This window comes from Sinocyclocheilus grahami, unplaced genomic scaffold (assembly GCF_001515645.1).
Source record: "Sinocyclocheilus grahami isolate Dianchi unplaced genomic scaffold, SAMN03320097.WGS_v1.1 scaffold354.1, whole genome shotgun sequence".
In the NCBI taxonomy this organism is placed as follows: Eukaryota; Metazoa; Chordata; class Actinopteri; order Cypriniformes; family Cyprinidae; genus Sinocyclocheilus; species Sinocyclocheilus grahami.
In genome coordinates, this window is record NW_015505533.1 from 552,565 (window position 1) to 569,389 (window position 16,825).

A 16,825-nucleotide genomic window follows, 5' to 3' on the forward strand; every position below is an offset into this window, starting at 1 on the left:
ACCCTACCCTTACCCCTAACCATAGCCCATAACAAAGACATCTCAAACAATGTCATCTTTGCATTAAAAATTACATAACTGAGCGAATGACACTTAATGACAGTTGTCATAAACATGCATAAAACCTCCTTCATATTCATGATATGTGTCATGTCATAATTATGTAGGTGTCATGTCATGATTATGAAGGTGCCATGTCAGTCTTATGCACACCCCTTCAAGTAAAGTGTAACCAAAAAAGGTTTTACACAAATCACAAACTATTTATCCAAACACAACAAACAAAACCCTGAAATTTGTCATTCGATCAAATGAACGTGGTATCTTTTCGATTGGCCCTAAACTGATAACTGCTCCGTTAATCATACACTTTACCCCCCTCCCCCTTTTTATTTGTATTTCTTTTATATTTTATTATTATTATTATTATTTTGCATATTTGTTCTTGCTCTTTGTATACTTTCCCTTTTATTATTACTCTGAAGCAATTGTGATAAATGTGTAAACGATTAGGAAAGCTGCATTGCCTGTGTTGAGTGTATGATTAACTGAGAACAGTTTTGAGAACAGTGACCTGAGTTTGGAGACACGTGTCAACTCGATTGAGAAAAACTGTAATGACAAAATGAATGTTTGGAAATGTAAACTGATATTTCCCACTGACACACTACAGCAAAAGATAGAAATAACTGACTTAAAACCATTTTTTAGCTGCTGAAATACTAGTGCTCTATTCATTTTGGCCACCACTGTAAATGTATTAATGGTAAAAAAATAATAAGCTTAATTTTCATGCTCAAAATCCTTTCTAGTTGCCTTCTTTTGATTTTAGGTCACATGTGCACATAGTGATGATGACAGTAAGCAGGTGTCGTGCCTGTTTGATGCGGGAGCTCTGCTGTTTGTCGCTGGCATTGCTGGCCAGTTTGAGGTACTCGGCCACATTCTCGTCACGGGCCGCCTGCTCGATGCGCAGCTGCTCCGTAAGCTTCAGGATCTTCTGCTGCAGCTGTGCGATGGCCTGCCGTGTGCGCTGGGGGTCCAGACCGGCGTCCTCCGAGCCCAGCAGCGAACCATCAGCACCGCACGCCGCCGCCAGACCGCCCTCCAGCCTCTCGATCTGGAGAAACACAGAGAAGAGGGAGGGACACACAAGAGAAGCCATGTCACTTCTTGGAAAATAGGTCTTTCCATGTCTTTCTGCTGACACAATGAAGCAATCGCCCGCTTCTGCAATCGGCATGCATGCAGACGGAGGCTGGGTCAACATTTCAATCACACACACACTCTCACTCACTCACACACACACACACACACACAGGTTTGTTTTTGTGAAAAGTGGGGACTCTCCATAGGCGTAATGGTTTTTATACTGTACAGACCGTATATGCTATTGCCCTACACCAACCCTACCCCTAAACCTACCCCTCACAGGAGACTTTGTGCTATTTCAGCAAAATCAAATCATATCTCACAAGACTGCCTGTACAGTCTGTGTCGACCTCACAGTTAAACAATCCGTTCAGACAGAACGAGCTGAATATTGAGGTCAGTACAGTCAGACCCATATATGAGCAATAATAACTCCCATTAAACAACACAGGTACACACACTCACACCCTCACACACACACACACACACACACACACACACACACACACACACACACTCACACACACACACACACACACACACACACACACACACACTCTCACTCACACTCTCACACACACACTTTCATTTTAAGAGACTACTTTGAATGTGTATGTAGTTAACAAAAACAAGGCAAAGTACATTAGCTGAAAGCTGGTCTTAGTATCGCATCACAACTTGGTGTTTCAGGCAAGCTGAACTTGTTTAATGGTCGTTTCAACACTTCTTACAGGCAAAATCAAATCATATCTCACAAGACTGCCTGTACAGTCTGTGTCGACCTCACAGTTAAACAATCCGTTCAGACAGAACGAGCTGAATATTGAGGTCAGTACAGTCAGACCCATATATGAGCAATAATAACTCCCATTAAACAACACAGGTTTAAAACAAGGGGTCTGTGAAAGCATCTTAACCACATCTCTAACGAATAAATGGGTTGATAAGTATCACACCACAAGATAATGAAATATTGTGTTTTTTATATATAAAATATTACATTTTATATTAAAGGTGCAGACAAAATCGGGGTCCTGCGCTACAATGATATTTCAGTCTCTCGTTACTCGAGCACAGCAGAAGGTGAGTCAAGCGGACGTGAAGGGAAACATGTCTGGCCTTCCAGAAAAACACAAGACAATGCAGGGCTGTATTACATTACCTCTTATAGCTCTCTGAAGGAAGAAATCTCTCTAAACACCAAACACAGTGTGTGTGTGTGTGTGTGTGTGTATAGCATTTTGAGACATCATACTGTTCACAAATGAACAAATAGTCTTATATGGCAAGATTGAAATAAGAGTCCATCCCAGATAACAAACTGAGGCACTGTGGGAACATTGTTTTGAAATGTTTAGAAAATGTTGAAATTTCCAGTTTTCTTGCCCTGATTATAATGTTATTTAAAGGTTACATAAATGTTTCTTACAATTTTCTACAAACTTTATTTTCACCTAAAATATGATGTTATTTGAATGGTTATGTGTATTATTGTAAGATCATTATAATGTCCAGTTTTCTTGTTGTGATCAGAATGTTAGAAAGCTTACAAACCCTTCAAGTACAAATTCCATCATAAGGACGTTCTGAGAATGTTATATAATGTAGTATAAAAACATATAGCAAACATTAATACGGTTATAAGAAAATTCCATGAACATTACTTTCAGGCATTGTGTCCTAACATTAAAATAGCACACATTTAAAAAGTAGTGAGAGCATTCCCTGTTAGCTGGGGTTATAATGGATTATGCATCGTTTACATTGCCAGTCAGGACACTTGCACTATCCTTCTGATCAAGAAATATATTAGGCCTACGTATTTTAGTAATAAGTCTGAAAACTGGTGTTCCTATCGACATGGAATATCTGATTTAAAACTGGCATTGGCTAAGATCTAGTCTAAAAAAATCTGAAATCTAATAAAAGTTAGTCATGGAAAAGAATGAATTCGATATCTACTGTAAATTACTTCTTTGGCTAGAAATTGCTCTTTTTAAATGCAATATAAATAAAATGATTTTTATTCATTCTTAATCAGTGATAACAGGAAATTCATCTTTAAAGATCTTTAGAAGTGCATGGAAGTTTCTGTGTGAGAAATGTAAGGACTATGGATTATGGCTGTAAAAGCCCTTCATATTTACACAAAGGCCAGTTTCAGAAAGGTGGAAATCCTCTTTACTGTTGCTTTAAGGGAGACTGGAGCCACTAACAATGCCTTATTCATCAGCGGTGGACAATTACATAACTGAACATGTTAACCTGAGCTCATATACAGACACACACGCACACACACACACACACACACAGATTTATGGGCCACATTTTCAGGTGAACAACACATTACACACTGTGTCTAATGTCTTCAGAAGACAAGTCATACAGAGGACGTTATTATTGTCTTTGGATCTTGACAGGCTCAGTCCCTGTTCACTTTCATGGAAAAGAGCAGCTTAAACAAGATAAACCTCAGTCCACAGAAGAAAGTCAGTCATACAGTTTTGAGACGGCACTGCAAATCATGGCTTTTGAGCGAAAACAAGCCAACACACAAACCATAAAATAGGTCAAATACAGTTTTCTTATAATATGTACATATCATAAGAGTACTGATGCACATTTCAAGTGTAATATGACACTTATATTTAAGTGTAATATAAGTGTAATTCAGCCAAATGTAGGCGTTTTCTGACAACACACACACACACACTGAACTCACGGTGTTGGTGGGGGAGGTGGATGGCGAGGAGTCTGGTGTTATCAGGTTGAGAATGATGTCCATTGGAGAAATCATTGAGCCAGCAGACAGTCACGAGGCGTTCATTCACTCAGGTGTGTTGAGTTTTGATTTGAGTATCGAGAGTGTCCGTGCTGTTCCATTACAACATGATGATCAACAGAGAAAATAAAGTGTCCATGTTCTTCAAACGAAGACGATGAGGAGTAATTCAGCCCATGTGGGCCTGGGCTCTGACAGCGCTCTGAAAACTTACCGTCGAGCTGCAGTGGAAACATCAGAGTTGAGAAAGCAAGTGTTTGGAGTTCACACAGGCTATGCAAAACCCAAAAGCTCAGCGTGAACGGTTAGTGTGTGTGAGAAAGAGGCAGAGAGAGCCAGAGCCCATGAGAAGGGTTTTGTCTCAGAGGGACTCTTTTGGCCATTAAAACACTGTTGGACAACTAATGTGGAAATTCATTCACGGGTTTAAGGGGCTTCAAGAGCTTAGCCAATGAGTTATGGTGACCTACCAACCTCAACCAATCACAGACAGAGACCCTAAAACCAATCATAACCGTTCACTGTGTCCAGACTAATGACTGGCTTTGCCTTCAGTTACAAAAGCAGTGCATACAGACGTCATGAACAAGAACACTGCAGATCCACACAACTGCTGCGTGACACTACTGTGTGTGTGTGTGAGTGTGTGTGTGTGTGTGTGTGTGTGCGAGCACGCAGAAGTGAAATGGGGTGCATAAGAGGGGCAGACGAGAAACTGCCAGAACTCCTCTCAATGGAAGAGAGAGAGCGTGATGAAGCTGTGCTTTAGGTGAGAGCTGGCTTATATAACAGCAGGCCTCATTCAGTCAGTGAGTACTGTTTTCAGTGAAGGAAGCACAGCACATGCTTCGAACTAGCTTTGAACCTCCACATCTAGGCTCCTCATTTTGTGATCTTTAGCAATAAGTCAGACCGCTTAGAAAAGCACAACATTTTTCAACAAGTTGCATGATTTGAGGGATCCTTCATGTCTGTAGCATGTATTAATTTTAATACTTAAGTTCAAGATTAGTTCCCAATCACTAAGCTTACAGTATTGGGAAGGTTTCTTTGGAAAAATAATCATTTACAGATTACAAGTTACCCTATTTAAAATTTAATAAGTATAGTGTAACTATTCAATTACTTTATTAAAGTAATGTAACTGATTAAATTTGATTACTTTTTGATTCCTTTTCTAATTAAAAAAAAATCCTAAATTGTTAATCATTTTGAAACGTAAAACAGGCAGGGTTAACCTTACAGTAACGCTCAACACTGATTACTGTCAGACTTTCAAAAATCCTCCATCACTTAAATGAAGATTATAATAATTTAATTTTAAAGCACAGCCAACACAAAATCAGACTTTAGCACATCTTTTTACTTTTAGGTCATTCTGAGATTAAATGCTGATTTAAAATCATAACAATATATAGTTTATTAGATATGATACAGTTTTTGAAATAAAATCTTTGCATAGCTGTGACAGGAAACACTGGCATCAAACAAAGCCTTGGGGGGGGTGTCCTAAACTCCTGAAACATTGGTGAGTCATATTTTAGAGCAGTCAATGCAAATTGGGAAAGAAATCAATCAAATGTGTATGTGTGTGAAAATATTCAGATGTAACCCCCTTTGCAATCGTTAACATTTTCATAAGTAATTGTAATTGAACTAAATAACTTTTCCTCAGTAACTGTGACAGATTACAGTTTCATTTATTTTGAGTAACACTTTATTTTAAGGTGTCCTTGTTACACATATTACATGTACTTACTATTATAATACCAATAAATTAGTAGCCTAAACCAAACCATATAGTAAGTACTTGTAGTTAATTAAATTACTCAGTACTTAAATGTATAATTACACTGTAACAAAGACACCTTAAAATAAAGTGTAACCTTATTTTGTAATTAAATTACGTAATTCCGTTACATGTAACTTACTCCACAACACTGGTTAAGTATGAGCAGCACCAACAGTGACGCTTGGCTTCAGTTTAAAGCAACATTATTAGAGACACTCTCTCTATAAACATGCAGATTCACAGCAACAGCTGACTGAGAGTAAGTGTGCACACATGCATGCGAACAAACCACATTCCTCACATAACAAAGAGATGCGTTATTCACATAAGAGATGATGTCACCCAGCTGCTGGGATTCACCTGGAGTTTCTTCTCACTGGCAGTACCAGTTCATTCTGAATGCCTCTAGGACACACACACACACACTCTCTCTCTCTCTCTCTCTCTCTTTCTCTCTCTCACACACACACGGAGACATAAATGCTGCGTTCAACACTATTGACCACAACATTCTTTTGAATAGACAAGAAAACTTTGTTGGCATTAGAGGAAGTGCATTAGCATGGTTCAAATCGTACTTATCTGACCACCATCAATTCGTAGCAGTGAATGAAGAGGTGTCATATCGATCACAAGTGCAGTATGAAGTACCTCAAGGCTCAGTACTAGGGCCGTTACTTTTCACACATTACATGTTACCCCTGGGAGATATCATCAGGAAACATGGTGTTAGCTTTCACTGTTATGCTGATGATACTCAACTCTATATTTCTTCCCAGCCCCGCGAAACATACCAATTTGAAAAACTAATGGAACGCATAGTCGATATAAAAAAGTAATTTCATAATATATATAAAAGAGTAATTTCTTACTGCTAAATTCTGAAAAAACAGAGGTGTTAATTATCGGACCTAAAAACTCTGCATGTTATAACCTAGAACACTGTCTAACACTTGATGGCTGCTCTGTCAATTCCCCGTCATCAGTTAGGAACCTAGGTGTGCTATTTGATAGCAATCTGTCCTTAGAAAGCCACATTTCTAGCATTTGCACGTTTTAGCACCTCAGTATTTGAGCTCTTATTGCATTATAGTCTTCCACGTCCGCTGTGTTCTCAAAACTCTGGCAATTTGATAATACCTAGAATATCAAAATCAACTGCGGGCGGAAGATCCTTTTCCTATTTAGCGCCCAAACTCTGGAATAACCTACCTAACATTGTTCAGGAGGCAGACACACTCTTGCAGTTTAAATCTAGATTAAAGACCCATCTCTTTAACCTGTCTTACACATAACACACTAATATGCTTCTAATATTCAAATCTGTTAAAGGATTTTTAGGCTGCATTAATTAGGTCAACCGGAACCGGGAACAAATCCGATTCCAACACCCAATGTACTTGCTACATTGTTAGAAGAATGGCATCTATGCTAATATTAGTTTCTTTCAGCAGGACACTGGCACACTCTGAGCTGTGAAGGACACCAAACAGCCACTAGAGAGAGATGAGTTCCTCACAGCAGCAGTCAGATCATTCCTCATGATCTACACACTCAGAACGGTCCTCACTATCTGAACGGCTCATACAAATCACTCTTTATATGAACTGATATCAGATGTGAACGTTTAGTGCAGGGTGGGGAAGGTGTGGGATGAACTGCCTTTAACTGAAAAATTAGTGTTTACTATTGTCACTTTGCATTATTGACACTATTTTCCTAATTAATGCTGTTTTGACACTTTGACACAATCTGTATTGTTAAAAGCGCTATATAAATAAAGGTGACTTGACTTGACTTGACACACACTCACACACACACACACACACACACACACATGGACGGACGGACACACGCACGCACGCACGCATGGACACAATCTGTATTGTTAAAAGCGCTATATAAATAAAGGTGACTTGACTTGACTTCTGTGGAAAACCATTGTATCTGTGATCTGTGTGTGTGCTTGAATACATGCTTTATCAGTATTATGTGTATAATGGCATGAGTATTGCAACATGAACATGGTTTATGAGGTTTGCACTTCCTGCGTCCTCAAAAACCAAATGGCTTAAAAGAAAACACACTAGTAATGTGTGTAATGACTGAAGTATTACCAAATCCTTCTAAAGGAAATACTGATTGCTTGGATCAGTATTCTAAAGTGAAAAGCATCATAACTCTCTAATATTGGCTGACGTCATTGTAAGCTTTTGAGTTATATGTAAGGTTCTGCATAGTAATGACTTAAGTGTTACTACATCCTTCTGAAGAAATGACTAATTATTTGGATCAGTATTCTAATGTGACGGTAACCCATTAGTACTGATTTAAGTGTTACTAAATCTAGCAAAACAAATGACCAACCAGAACCTTAGAAAAACCTGAAAAGCTTATAATGATTTCAGTCATTACTAGAGAATTAATCATGTTATTCACTTTAAAATACTGATCATTAGTAATTCCTTCTGAAGAATTTGGTAATACTTTAGTCATAACTAGTGGGTTACCATGACCTTCACTTTAAAATTAATTTACATTATGCATTACTCATATTAATTATGAACCTGTATACAATAGCTCTTAGTAGTTTTTGTGGAGGTATGAAAAAATGCAAGTTATTGATTAGCTGATAGTGAGCTAGTGAGTGTGAGAGAATATTTAGTCTGATGATCAATATTGCTAAAACAAATGTGGACCTCTTTCTTCTGCTTCTTTCTTTTGTTTCAAGTTGTGTGTTGTGGGAAGTGCCACAGAATGACCCTTCTTTGATGCCCTCAAAGCAAAGCAAGAACACCGAGTACAATCTCTCTCTGCTTTTGGGTCAAATATACATAGATGATGTGACCTGGATAAGAGCGATGGCCTACATAAATAATTACCGTATTGGCCCGAATATAAGACGACCCTGATTATAAGATGCCCCTTTTTCCAGATGTACCTTTTGGAAAAAGGCTTTTTAAAAACCAAATCTTGTTTTTTCTCAGTAAAAAACATTTTGTCTTCAATTATTTTCATATTGCATATTTTTCCTATTTTAATTTTTGTTTTGAAAGTATGGTAAAAACTGGTCAAATGTACCAACAATCACAGTTAAAAAATATACACTTTTTGATATACCATTAAAATAAAAAACAAAACAGGTAAGCCCATCTGAATTAGGACATTTAGGCTATCCATCTAATAGTAGCCTACCAAAATCATATTAACAGTAGAAGTTAAATCTTACCGTAGTCTTCAAATCTGGGTACTGTTTTATGTTTTAAAATCACAAAGAGAATTTGGTCCCATCAGGCTAACGTGAGTGACTCATGCAGCTGTAAGCTTTTCTTTTTCTTTAGTTTTTACTCACGATCTTTACAACACGCATTACATTGTGTATTTCATGGCACACTGGTTTTATGCTTATTTGGCATATCATCCTATTATTGTGGATGTATTATTGACATGTCAAAGTCTAGACCCTGAATATAAGACGACCGCGTTTTTTCAGATGTATTTCCAAGAAAAAAACATCGTCTTATATTCGGGTCAATACGGTAGTCATGAATATTCATTAAACGTGCAGATAAAACAGAGTGATGACATCAAAGTTCAAACATGTGCACAAACTCATGCATACAGCAAACCAATGAGTGATTTACTGGCTCGCCATAAGACACAGATCACACACAGATGAGAGCAGCGCCAACGATAGCTGTTAGTGGCATCTCACACAGGAAACAGGAAACGCTCTGAGGCTCTGTAGCTGAATTTTTCTCACGCTCTCAATGATCAATGTTATTGTTGCATTTTATGAAGCATGGTGAAAACGGCATGCAGGGCGCATTAGGGTCTAACGTCACCTTTAGAAGCGTTCTTTTGCAAAGTAAAGTCAATCCGAGCAGTGCCGTGGTGTAGCTTCTGAATGTAACAAACACTGGATGTTGTTGACTCGTTCAGAATTTAGACTGTCCTCTGATTACACACCGCTGCATTTCCACAGAGACAGGCATCAGACGGAGACACTGACAGAAGGGCACGAAATAAAATACAAATAAAAAGAGAGAAGGAAGGTAGAAATGAAGAAGAAAACAAGAGAGTTGAATGTGAGCTGAAGACTCTGTTATGCTGTGTTTAGTCATGATGTAACAAAACAGCAAGGAACGATTTTGACTCACACTAAACGATACACATGCAAATCAGGTCTGGACAGGAGGTCTGGTCTATTGTATTCCATGGGTGTATATGGGTGGTCATAAAACAGATTTGGATTTGTGTGTGTGTGTGTGTACTGGGATTCTAATGAAGAATGACAGGAATGACAAAAAAACAACAGGAAGGACTCACGCTGTGGGTCACTGCCACAACTCAAAATGACCAGATATTACTTTTCCTACTAACTGGCAATATCAATGCCAAAGCAGTTAGGTTGTGGTAGAAATGTTTTCCTATAAAAAGCCAATATCTAGTTCAAAATGCCATCATTTCCTTCGAGCTAAACGTGTAAGAATCACTGTTTCTAAATGTAACAGCACTTCAGTCATTGCCTTCTGATGCAAGTCAATATATGTGGCTGGACTTCACTGATGAGTATGTCTGACACAGTTTTTGTCAAATACACAGACATTTCAATGTAGCAACAGAAAAACTTTTCATTCAAAATATGATGTATACTGCTTAACACAATGCCTATATGCTACGCACTTTTCCACGTCAAAGGTGTGCACACACTTTATAAATGTCTCTAAATTACCAATACAAGAAGAAGACAAATAATAAAGAGCTCAATAAAGAGATTCCGAATATCCTAAGATGGAAGCCCTTCCTTTCTTTGCGCTGATTGGCACAGGAGGAAGGGTTGAGAAGCAACTACAGCAACAGAAGGAAGGAGGAAGACTTGGGTCAGAGTAAGGAGCTAGTAACACCTCATGATCCCTCCATCCTGTTTAACATCAATGAGTCATTACATCGGTCATTCTGCTTCTCTGGTATCAGAGGGTTGCAAGAAAATGAGAGCCACCAAGAACATAACTGAAGCTGCAGAGAAAGCGTCAAGGTGGCTGTGGATTAAGAAAGGTGAGCAATAGTGTAGCGTGCCACTTGGATACAAGCCGTGGACTGATCACCCCCGGCTGGGTCACCCGGAATTGAGAAGATGAACAAAGTGATGATATGCAATTCATATGCAATAGAATTCGGAGATCTGCGGTTTGAAGAATGACAGAAGAGAAACTCAGAAACTAAGCCTGAAGGTGTAAAGGCTACTTTGAGTCAAATAACATGGGATTGTTTACATACAGTCAATGAGTTAAAGCGAGTAAATATTTAACTCGGCCTTAACACTTAGTTATCACTTTATCAAGTACTAAATATTCTCAAACAGATGTCCACATTTCAAAGCCTCATAGCCCACGAAAGAGAAATCTCTTTAATGTCTCCATTGTTTCTCCAGTAATAAGATTGCAGGGTGCAAATGGAAACCTTTGCTTCCATCTCCTGCTTTTCTGATGTTCCTCCTGAGAGAAAAATCCTCAATAATCTCACATGTGTCTCCTCTAGTCTCAAACTGTACTCAGGTGTGACAAGATACCAAAGTCTGCAGTCAAAAGCAGAAATGGTACTATATATATGGTACCAAGTATAGTCTAATATGGTGAAGGTTTGTGGCTATATTTTTGAAACTGTAAGTTTATTGCCCAGCCCTGTGTGTTTCTATTTAAACTAATTTTTATTTTTTGAAAACTGATTTTGTAATTGACTCTACACCTGCATAGATAATCATTTGAATGAAGCATAACTGATCATCTCTGCAGTTCTCCGTAGCGTTAATCTTTAAGAAATATAATGTTCCTCCAGTACATTTACATAGAAAATAGGTTTCAAACTAAATAAAACCTTTAACAATATACAAAGTTGCTCTTTCTGAAAAGACTGCTTTTTATAGTCCTGCAGTTTCTATATTCACAAAAATAACCCCAAAACACTGAGCACTATACCTACAGACTGCTCAGATCAGTGCACTCCTTAATCAAAGAAAGCTTTAAAAGGTTTACTGCTTCTGAACACATACACAAGTGAAAGTGTTACCTGTGAGTATTGTCTGCGGAGACTGAATCGCTGGACCATCCTGACTGACACGCACGGAGCAACCAACAGCAGAAAACACTCTCACCCGCCCCCATCTCTCTCTCTCCCTCTCCCTCTCTCTCTCACTCACACACACACGTTTACCACAGACTTCTTTTGTTTTTATAGCTACTACAGTCAAAACCTGAGGTACAGGAAGGGAGGGACAGTTTGGAGTGCAGGAACAACATGAGCTGCATGCATTACGATCGATGTAGCAGCTGCCCTGATCAACGCAAGGACACCTCATCCAATTTCAATTATTGGCTTATTAAATAATGTTCAAATACTTCACTGTTAAATACTTCAATAGTAAAACTATAACATACCCATTAAGAATTTATTCCCACTTATTGAATATTGTCTTCATTTTTATTTAAAATAAATGTCTCCCTGAGCTGATTTAAGATGGGGATGGGATGAGAAAAAGGCAGATTCAAATTCACTTCAATTGCATCAAAAAATAAGTCCACTATCGTTATTCTCCATGTCACTCTGCTGGTTATCAATTTGATTTATTTTGTCATTTGAATCAAGTTTAATCAGATTATGGTGGGTAGATGGGCTGTGTACACTTAGTTTCAATAGACACTGTTATTTTCTTTCTTTCAATTTTTTTTAATTGAATTTTTTTTAACAAATGTCAACAGGGTTTGTCAGATTTACATCTGTAAGTGTAAAGTATAGATAACTATATACATGCGCACTCCTAAACACTCTATTCTGCTTCAAACTTTCCTGTTTTTGTAAAAATATGTTTTCTGTAAAATCACATGCACTAACATGAAATAAAGACATATCAGTAGTCCAGTAAAAGCTGATTTATCTTGGAGTGGGTCGCCTTATGGAGGAAGACATATGTAGACAAATCCTATACTCACAGCACAGTTAATCAAAAACACATACTGTCCAAACATAAAGTAAAGGCCCTATAAACCCATGCAGCTATCCTCTGAATCCACACTGTATTTACAGTACGCCACACTGACTGTTGACTAGAGGTCTGCTGTGAAGTCCACATCATTAATCTGAAAATGACAAACAGGACTCCAGCTCATGCACTTCATGTGAGAAAACACCTGTGCAGGACTCACACCAGTGGCGAGGCTACATAAGGGCCAGGGTAGTACTGGCCCACCCAATCAAATGAGGAAAGGTCCTGCATGCTTTACATACTCCTCTTTTTCCTGGACATGCCCTTTTTTTGGACCTAAAAAAATGCATACGGCATTTTTAAATCGATTTCTAAATCGCCCAAAATGTCCTGGATTCAGCTTTTGCTTTCTACAGTCTCCAATCATTGTTTGCGTTTTTGTATTAGAGATCTGCAAGGGACTGTTTTCTGAATCCCGCTCCCGAGATTTTTGGGTCCAGTTCTGCCCGCTCCCGCAAACATTCTAACAGTGCATAGAATTTTCTAAGAATCAGGGAGCCGCTGTCAATATGCGGAGTATATAATCTCTTTTGAATAAGCGCTCGCTGTTCACTTTCGATTTCGCGATCACTCTGTGTAAAGGAAGCACATCTTATGAGATAGGATATTTTTCAGTGAGCTCAAAATATGTTGGAGCACCAAATCCTTCAGTATGATCTTGTCAGTCATCTCTCCTCTCAACCTGTGATCAGTGAAATCTGACTTCTGCAGCTCGTACGTGTTGGATGCAGGGTTGTCAAGTCCGCGTTTCTTCCATTGAATTGGGCAACGTTTTACAGTTTTTTACGATCGCTATGACAATTTTTTCAATACTTTTAACAATTTTCCTAAACTCTTAACACAGTTAGCACAACATCTGTCTGTGTAGGCTATACAATTAACACATTTCTTGTTGTTTTGACACAAAATGCATAGAGTCAACACAAATTTAAAATGCTTGAACTTCGTTTACACTCAAGCTCAACCAAGACCAAAACAATGTAATTTTACTGGCAAATTTTCAAATGATTTCACACTGTATGTCAGATCAGATAACATAATTTTCTAAAACTAACTTATAGGCTAAAGTCAACGTGAACAGCTGTTCATATTGTGAATTGAAACACAAATATGTCTCCTGTATTTTATTCCATTGCTAATGAGAAAGAGCTGATGGAAATTATGCAAAAATATAAATTACAGCTTATTCCCATCTAGAAAACACACTCAGGTGTTGAGGTTCTTTCAATCGCATGATCATATGGTATACAGTAAAAGAGGACCTCTGAAGGTGACGGGTGGGAAACCACTTGCCAATATATGTAATCACATGGAACAATGTGGCATCCCACCATTCCCAGTGCAGTCACAGACTGGTTTGTCACCCATTCGAGAATGATGTCCATTTCCCTTGTCCCTTACTCCACTTTCCTCAGCCTTATTGAGGAGTTTTTCTCAGCCTGGAGATGGAAGGATTATGACCATCATCCACAGGACCAAATGTCCCTCCTGGATGCAATGGATGGAGCATGCCAAGACATCACAGCTGAACACTGCCAGGGGTGGATAAGGCATACCAAAAGATGCCTTGCCAGAGAAGAAGATATCACTGTGATGTGGATGAGAACATGTGGCCGAATGCAGAAGACCAGGCAGATCAGAAGATTACTTTTTACAGTTTTTTTTTTCAATTACTAACATCTCTTTGTCCAATCTATAATCACATTTTCAAAACGCTAAACACAATTAGCAAAACATCCGTCTGTTGTGACCATACCATTAAAACAATTAATGCTGTTTTCACACAATATTCAGTCAATTAACATGCTTCTAAAATGCTTACATTTTATTTTTTTTCATATAAGCTTACCCCATACCAAAATCATGGCTCATTCTTATCTTTTTTGTTTTTTACAAATGCTTAAACACAGCATGTCAGAAATTAAGACCTAATATTCCAAACTTTAAATACAGTGTAAAGCCTCTACTTCTGCAACAACAGCAGCTCAAAAGTATTGAAAGAAATCTCTCTATATAAAATATTGGGTAACACTTTAAAATAATGGTCCGTCGTTAACAAGTAACTATGCAGGAAGAAATAGGTAGTACTACATTAACACTTAACTTAACACTATTAACTAATACAGAAGCAAGATTAACTAAGCAGTAAGTAGTAGCAAATTTAGGACAAAGGTAGTTCCTTATTAGATATTTGATAATTACTAAATAAAAATATCCTCATTGAGAACTACTTGTGAACTATGACCAGTTAATAAAGAATAACCAATTAATTACTAATCACAACAGTAACGTCTTAAAAGTGAACAATTGGGTTCTTTGTGGAAACTAATTTATGAATTTGATATCTCCCAAATAAGTCGGCTACAGTTTGAAATTGCAATTCCAAGAATAGAAGCCCAAATTGTGAGATAAAAAGGTCACAATTACTGTTTTTACTTCTTTATTCAGTGACAGAAACAAGCTTGCATAGTAACCAAAGGTCATGTATGTTGGAATTTTTGTTGATCACTGGCATCAGCTACCATGAGGCAGCATCCACATCCAACCCTCACCCACTGGAAAGCAATTTCAATCAAGGTTCCAACTGAATTTCTGCATAGGGGACCCTATTTTTTCTATAATGACTCATTGAATTTGAGACAGTATGTTGCCAAGAATGAACACATTCAACACTTAAAAATGTAAAATGGGTTTCAGTTGAAGGTAACTAAATTACAAAAAAACAATGAATGTTTATATTGTCTATAGGCTGCTGTATGCTGGTAGAACTGAAACATGACAAGTAATGCAGTTTTTGTAAAGCCATCAACTGTTAGAATTTTGACAGTCACTTTGCTATGATTGACTATATGTTCCTGATGGATAGAAAAGTAGTGCTAATGTTTTAACCGAATGGCTCGATTTTGAATCGGGGGTGCTGTGTTTTGATAGAGTTAGTATATGTAGAAAAAGGTATTCAGCATTTTGAAATGTAGAGTTTGAATTTATTTAACAAAATGTCGTTTTGGCTAGAAAATTAACTATTTAGCTAATTGTGTGATGTAGGTGTGTTGCTGTGTTAAGAGTTTAGAAAAAGTACTTTAAGTATTGGTAAACGCTTGCAATTTTTTCTTTTTTCTTTTATTATTTATATTTTAGCTTCTGTGGCTTTTTATGTTTGTATATTTTATATTTTCACATGGCAACTGTATTGCATATTTTTGTTATCTTGCAGTAATGTCCTGTTGCAAATAAAGCCTTTACTTCAGTAATTTTGTCTGTCTTCTTTTTTCATTAACCGTACATTCTATAAATCTATTCTGAGATGGGTCATTCATTTTTTTTGTATTGAATTTCTGCAGCAAAAGAAACAAAATGCATGCATTTACCAAACCCAACAAAACAAAAATGTAGAGAGGCTTAAAAAAACAAACAAACTGCAAAACACAATCTACTATTTTATAAGGGAATATCTGGCACATAACATAATGCAGTTTCTGTAATTCTCTCTGATGTTAGTGTTTTTATAACATTGTGCTATGATTGAATACATGTTCCTGTTGGAACAGAACACGTTAGTGTTTTGGAATAATCATTTGATTTTGAAACATGTTAGCAGCAGGGGTTGCAGCGACTAGTGGACTTCAATGCTCTGCCATGACGCTTTAAGCTTGACGTCGACGAGTCGCTGGTCCTATAGAGGGCGCAACAGGATAAGAAATCTTTGAAGGACTTCCACATTTACGCTCAGTTTCCAAACAGTTCAAATGACAAATAAATGCATACTCTGAAAGCGCTCCACAAGACATGTGTGATTATATTACTGGATGCTCGACATTGAACGGGAGAATGCACGTTTTAAACGGCTTATTGTACAGGTACGTTAATCGCCCTTCTAATCTAATGCGCTGCTGTACTGTAACGTACACACACATTACAGACAGTAACTCGTACATCACGCGCACAGAATCATTCAGCGCGGAAATGGATTGTCAACACTGTTCTGTGATTTCTCAAAATAGCTTAGAAACTGAAGTTCAAGCATATATTTCTTAATAACTAGTAAATTCCACAGCTT

General features: G+C 37.7%; 1 protein-coding gene across 2 annotated transcripts in view; it reads right to left on the bottom strand.

Annotated features, from left to right (window-relative positions):
* Positions 1-11,848, bottom strand: part of LOC107548748 (transmembrane and coiled-coil domains protein 1-like) — a 34,303-nt gene extending 22,455 nt beyond the window's left edge. Inside the window, exons 1-2 of one of the 2 annotated variants that reach the window (XM_016229555.1) lie at positions 11,796-11,848; positions 878-1,120 (exon numbers count right to left, since the gene is read on the bottom strand). In XM_016229555.1, the coding sequence (XP_016085041.1) occupies positions 878-1,120; positions 11,796-11,834 (282 nt within the window). In that variant the 5' untranslated portion in view covers positions 11,835-11,848. Of the gene's footprint in view, positions 1-877; positions 1,121-3,874; positions 4,326-11,795 lie in introns of those variants that run through there. The other variant, XM_016229554.1, reaches the window with a different exon arrangement.
* Between the last annotated feature and the right edge of the window lie 4,977 nt (positions 11,849-16,825).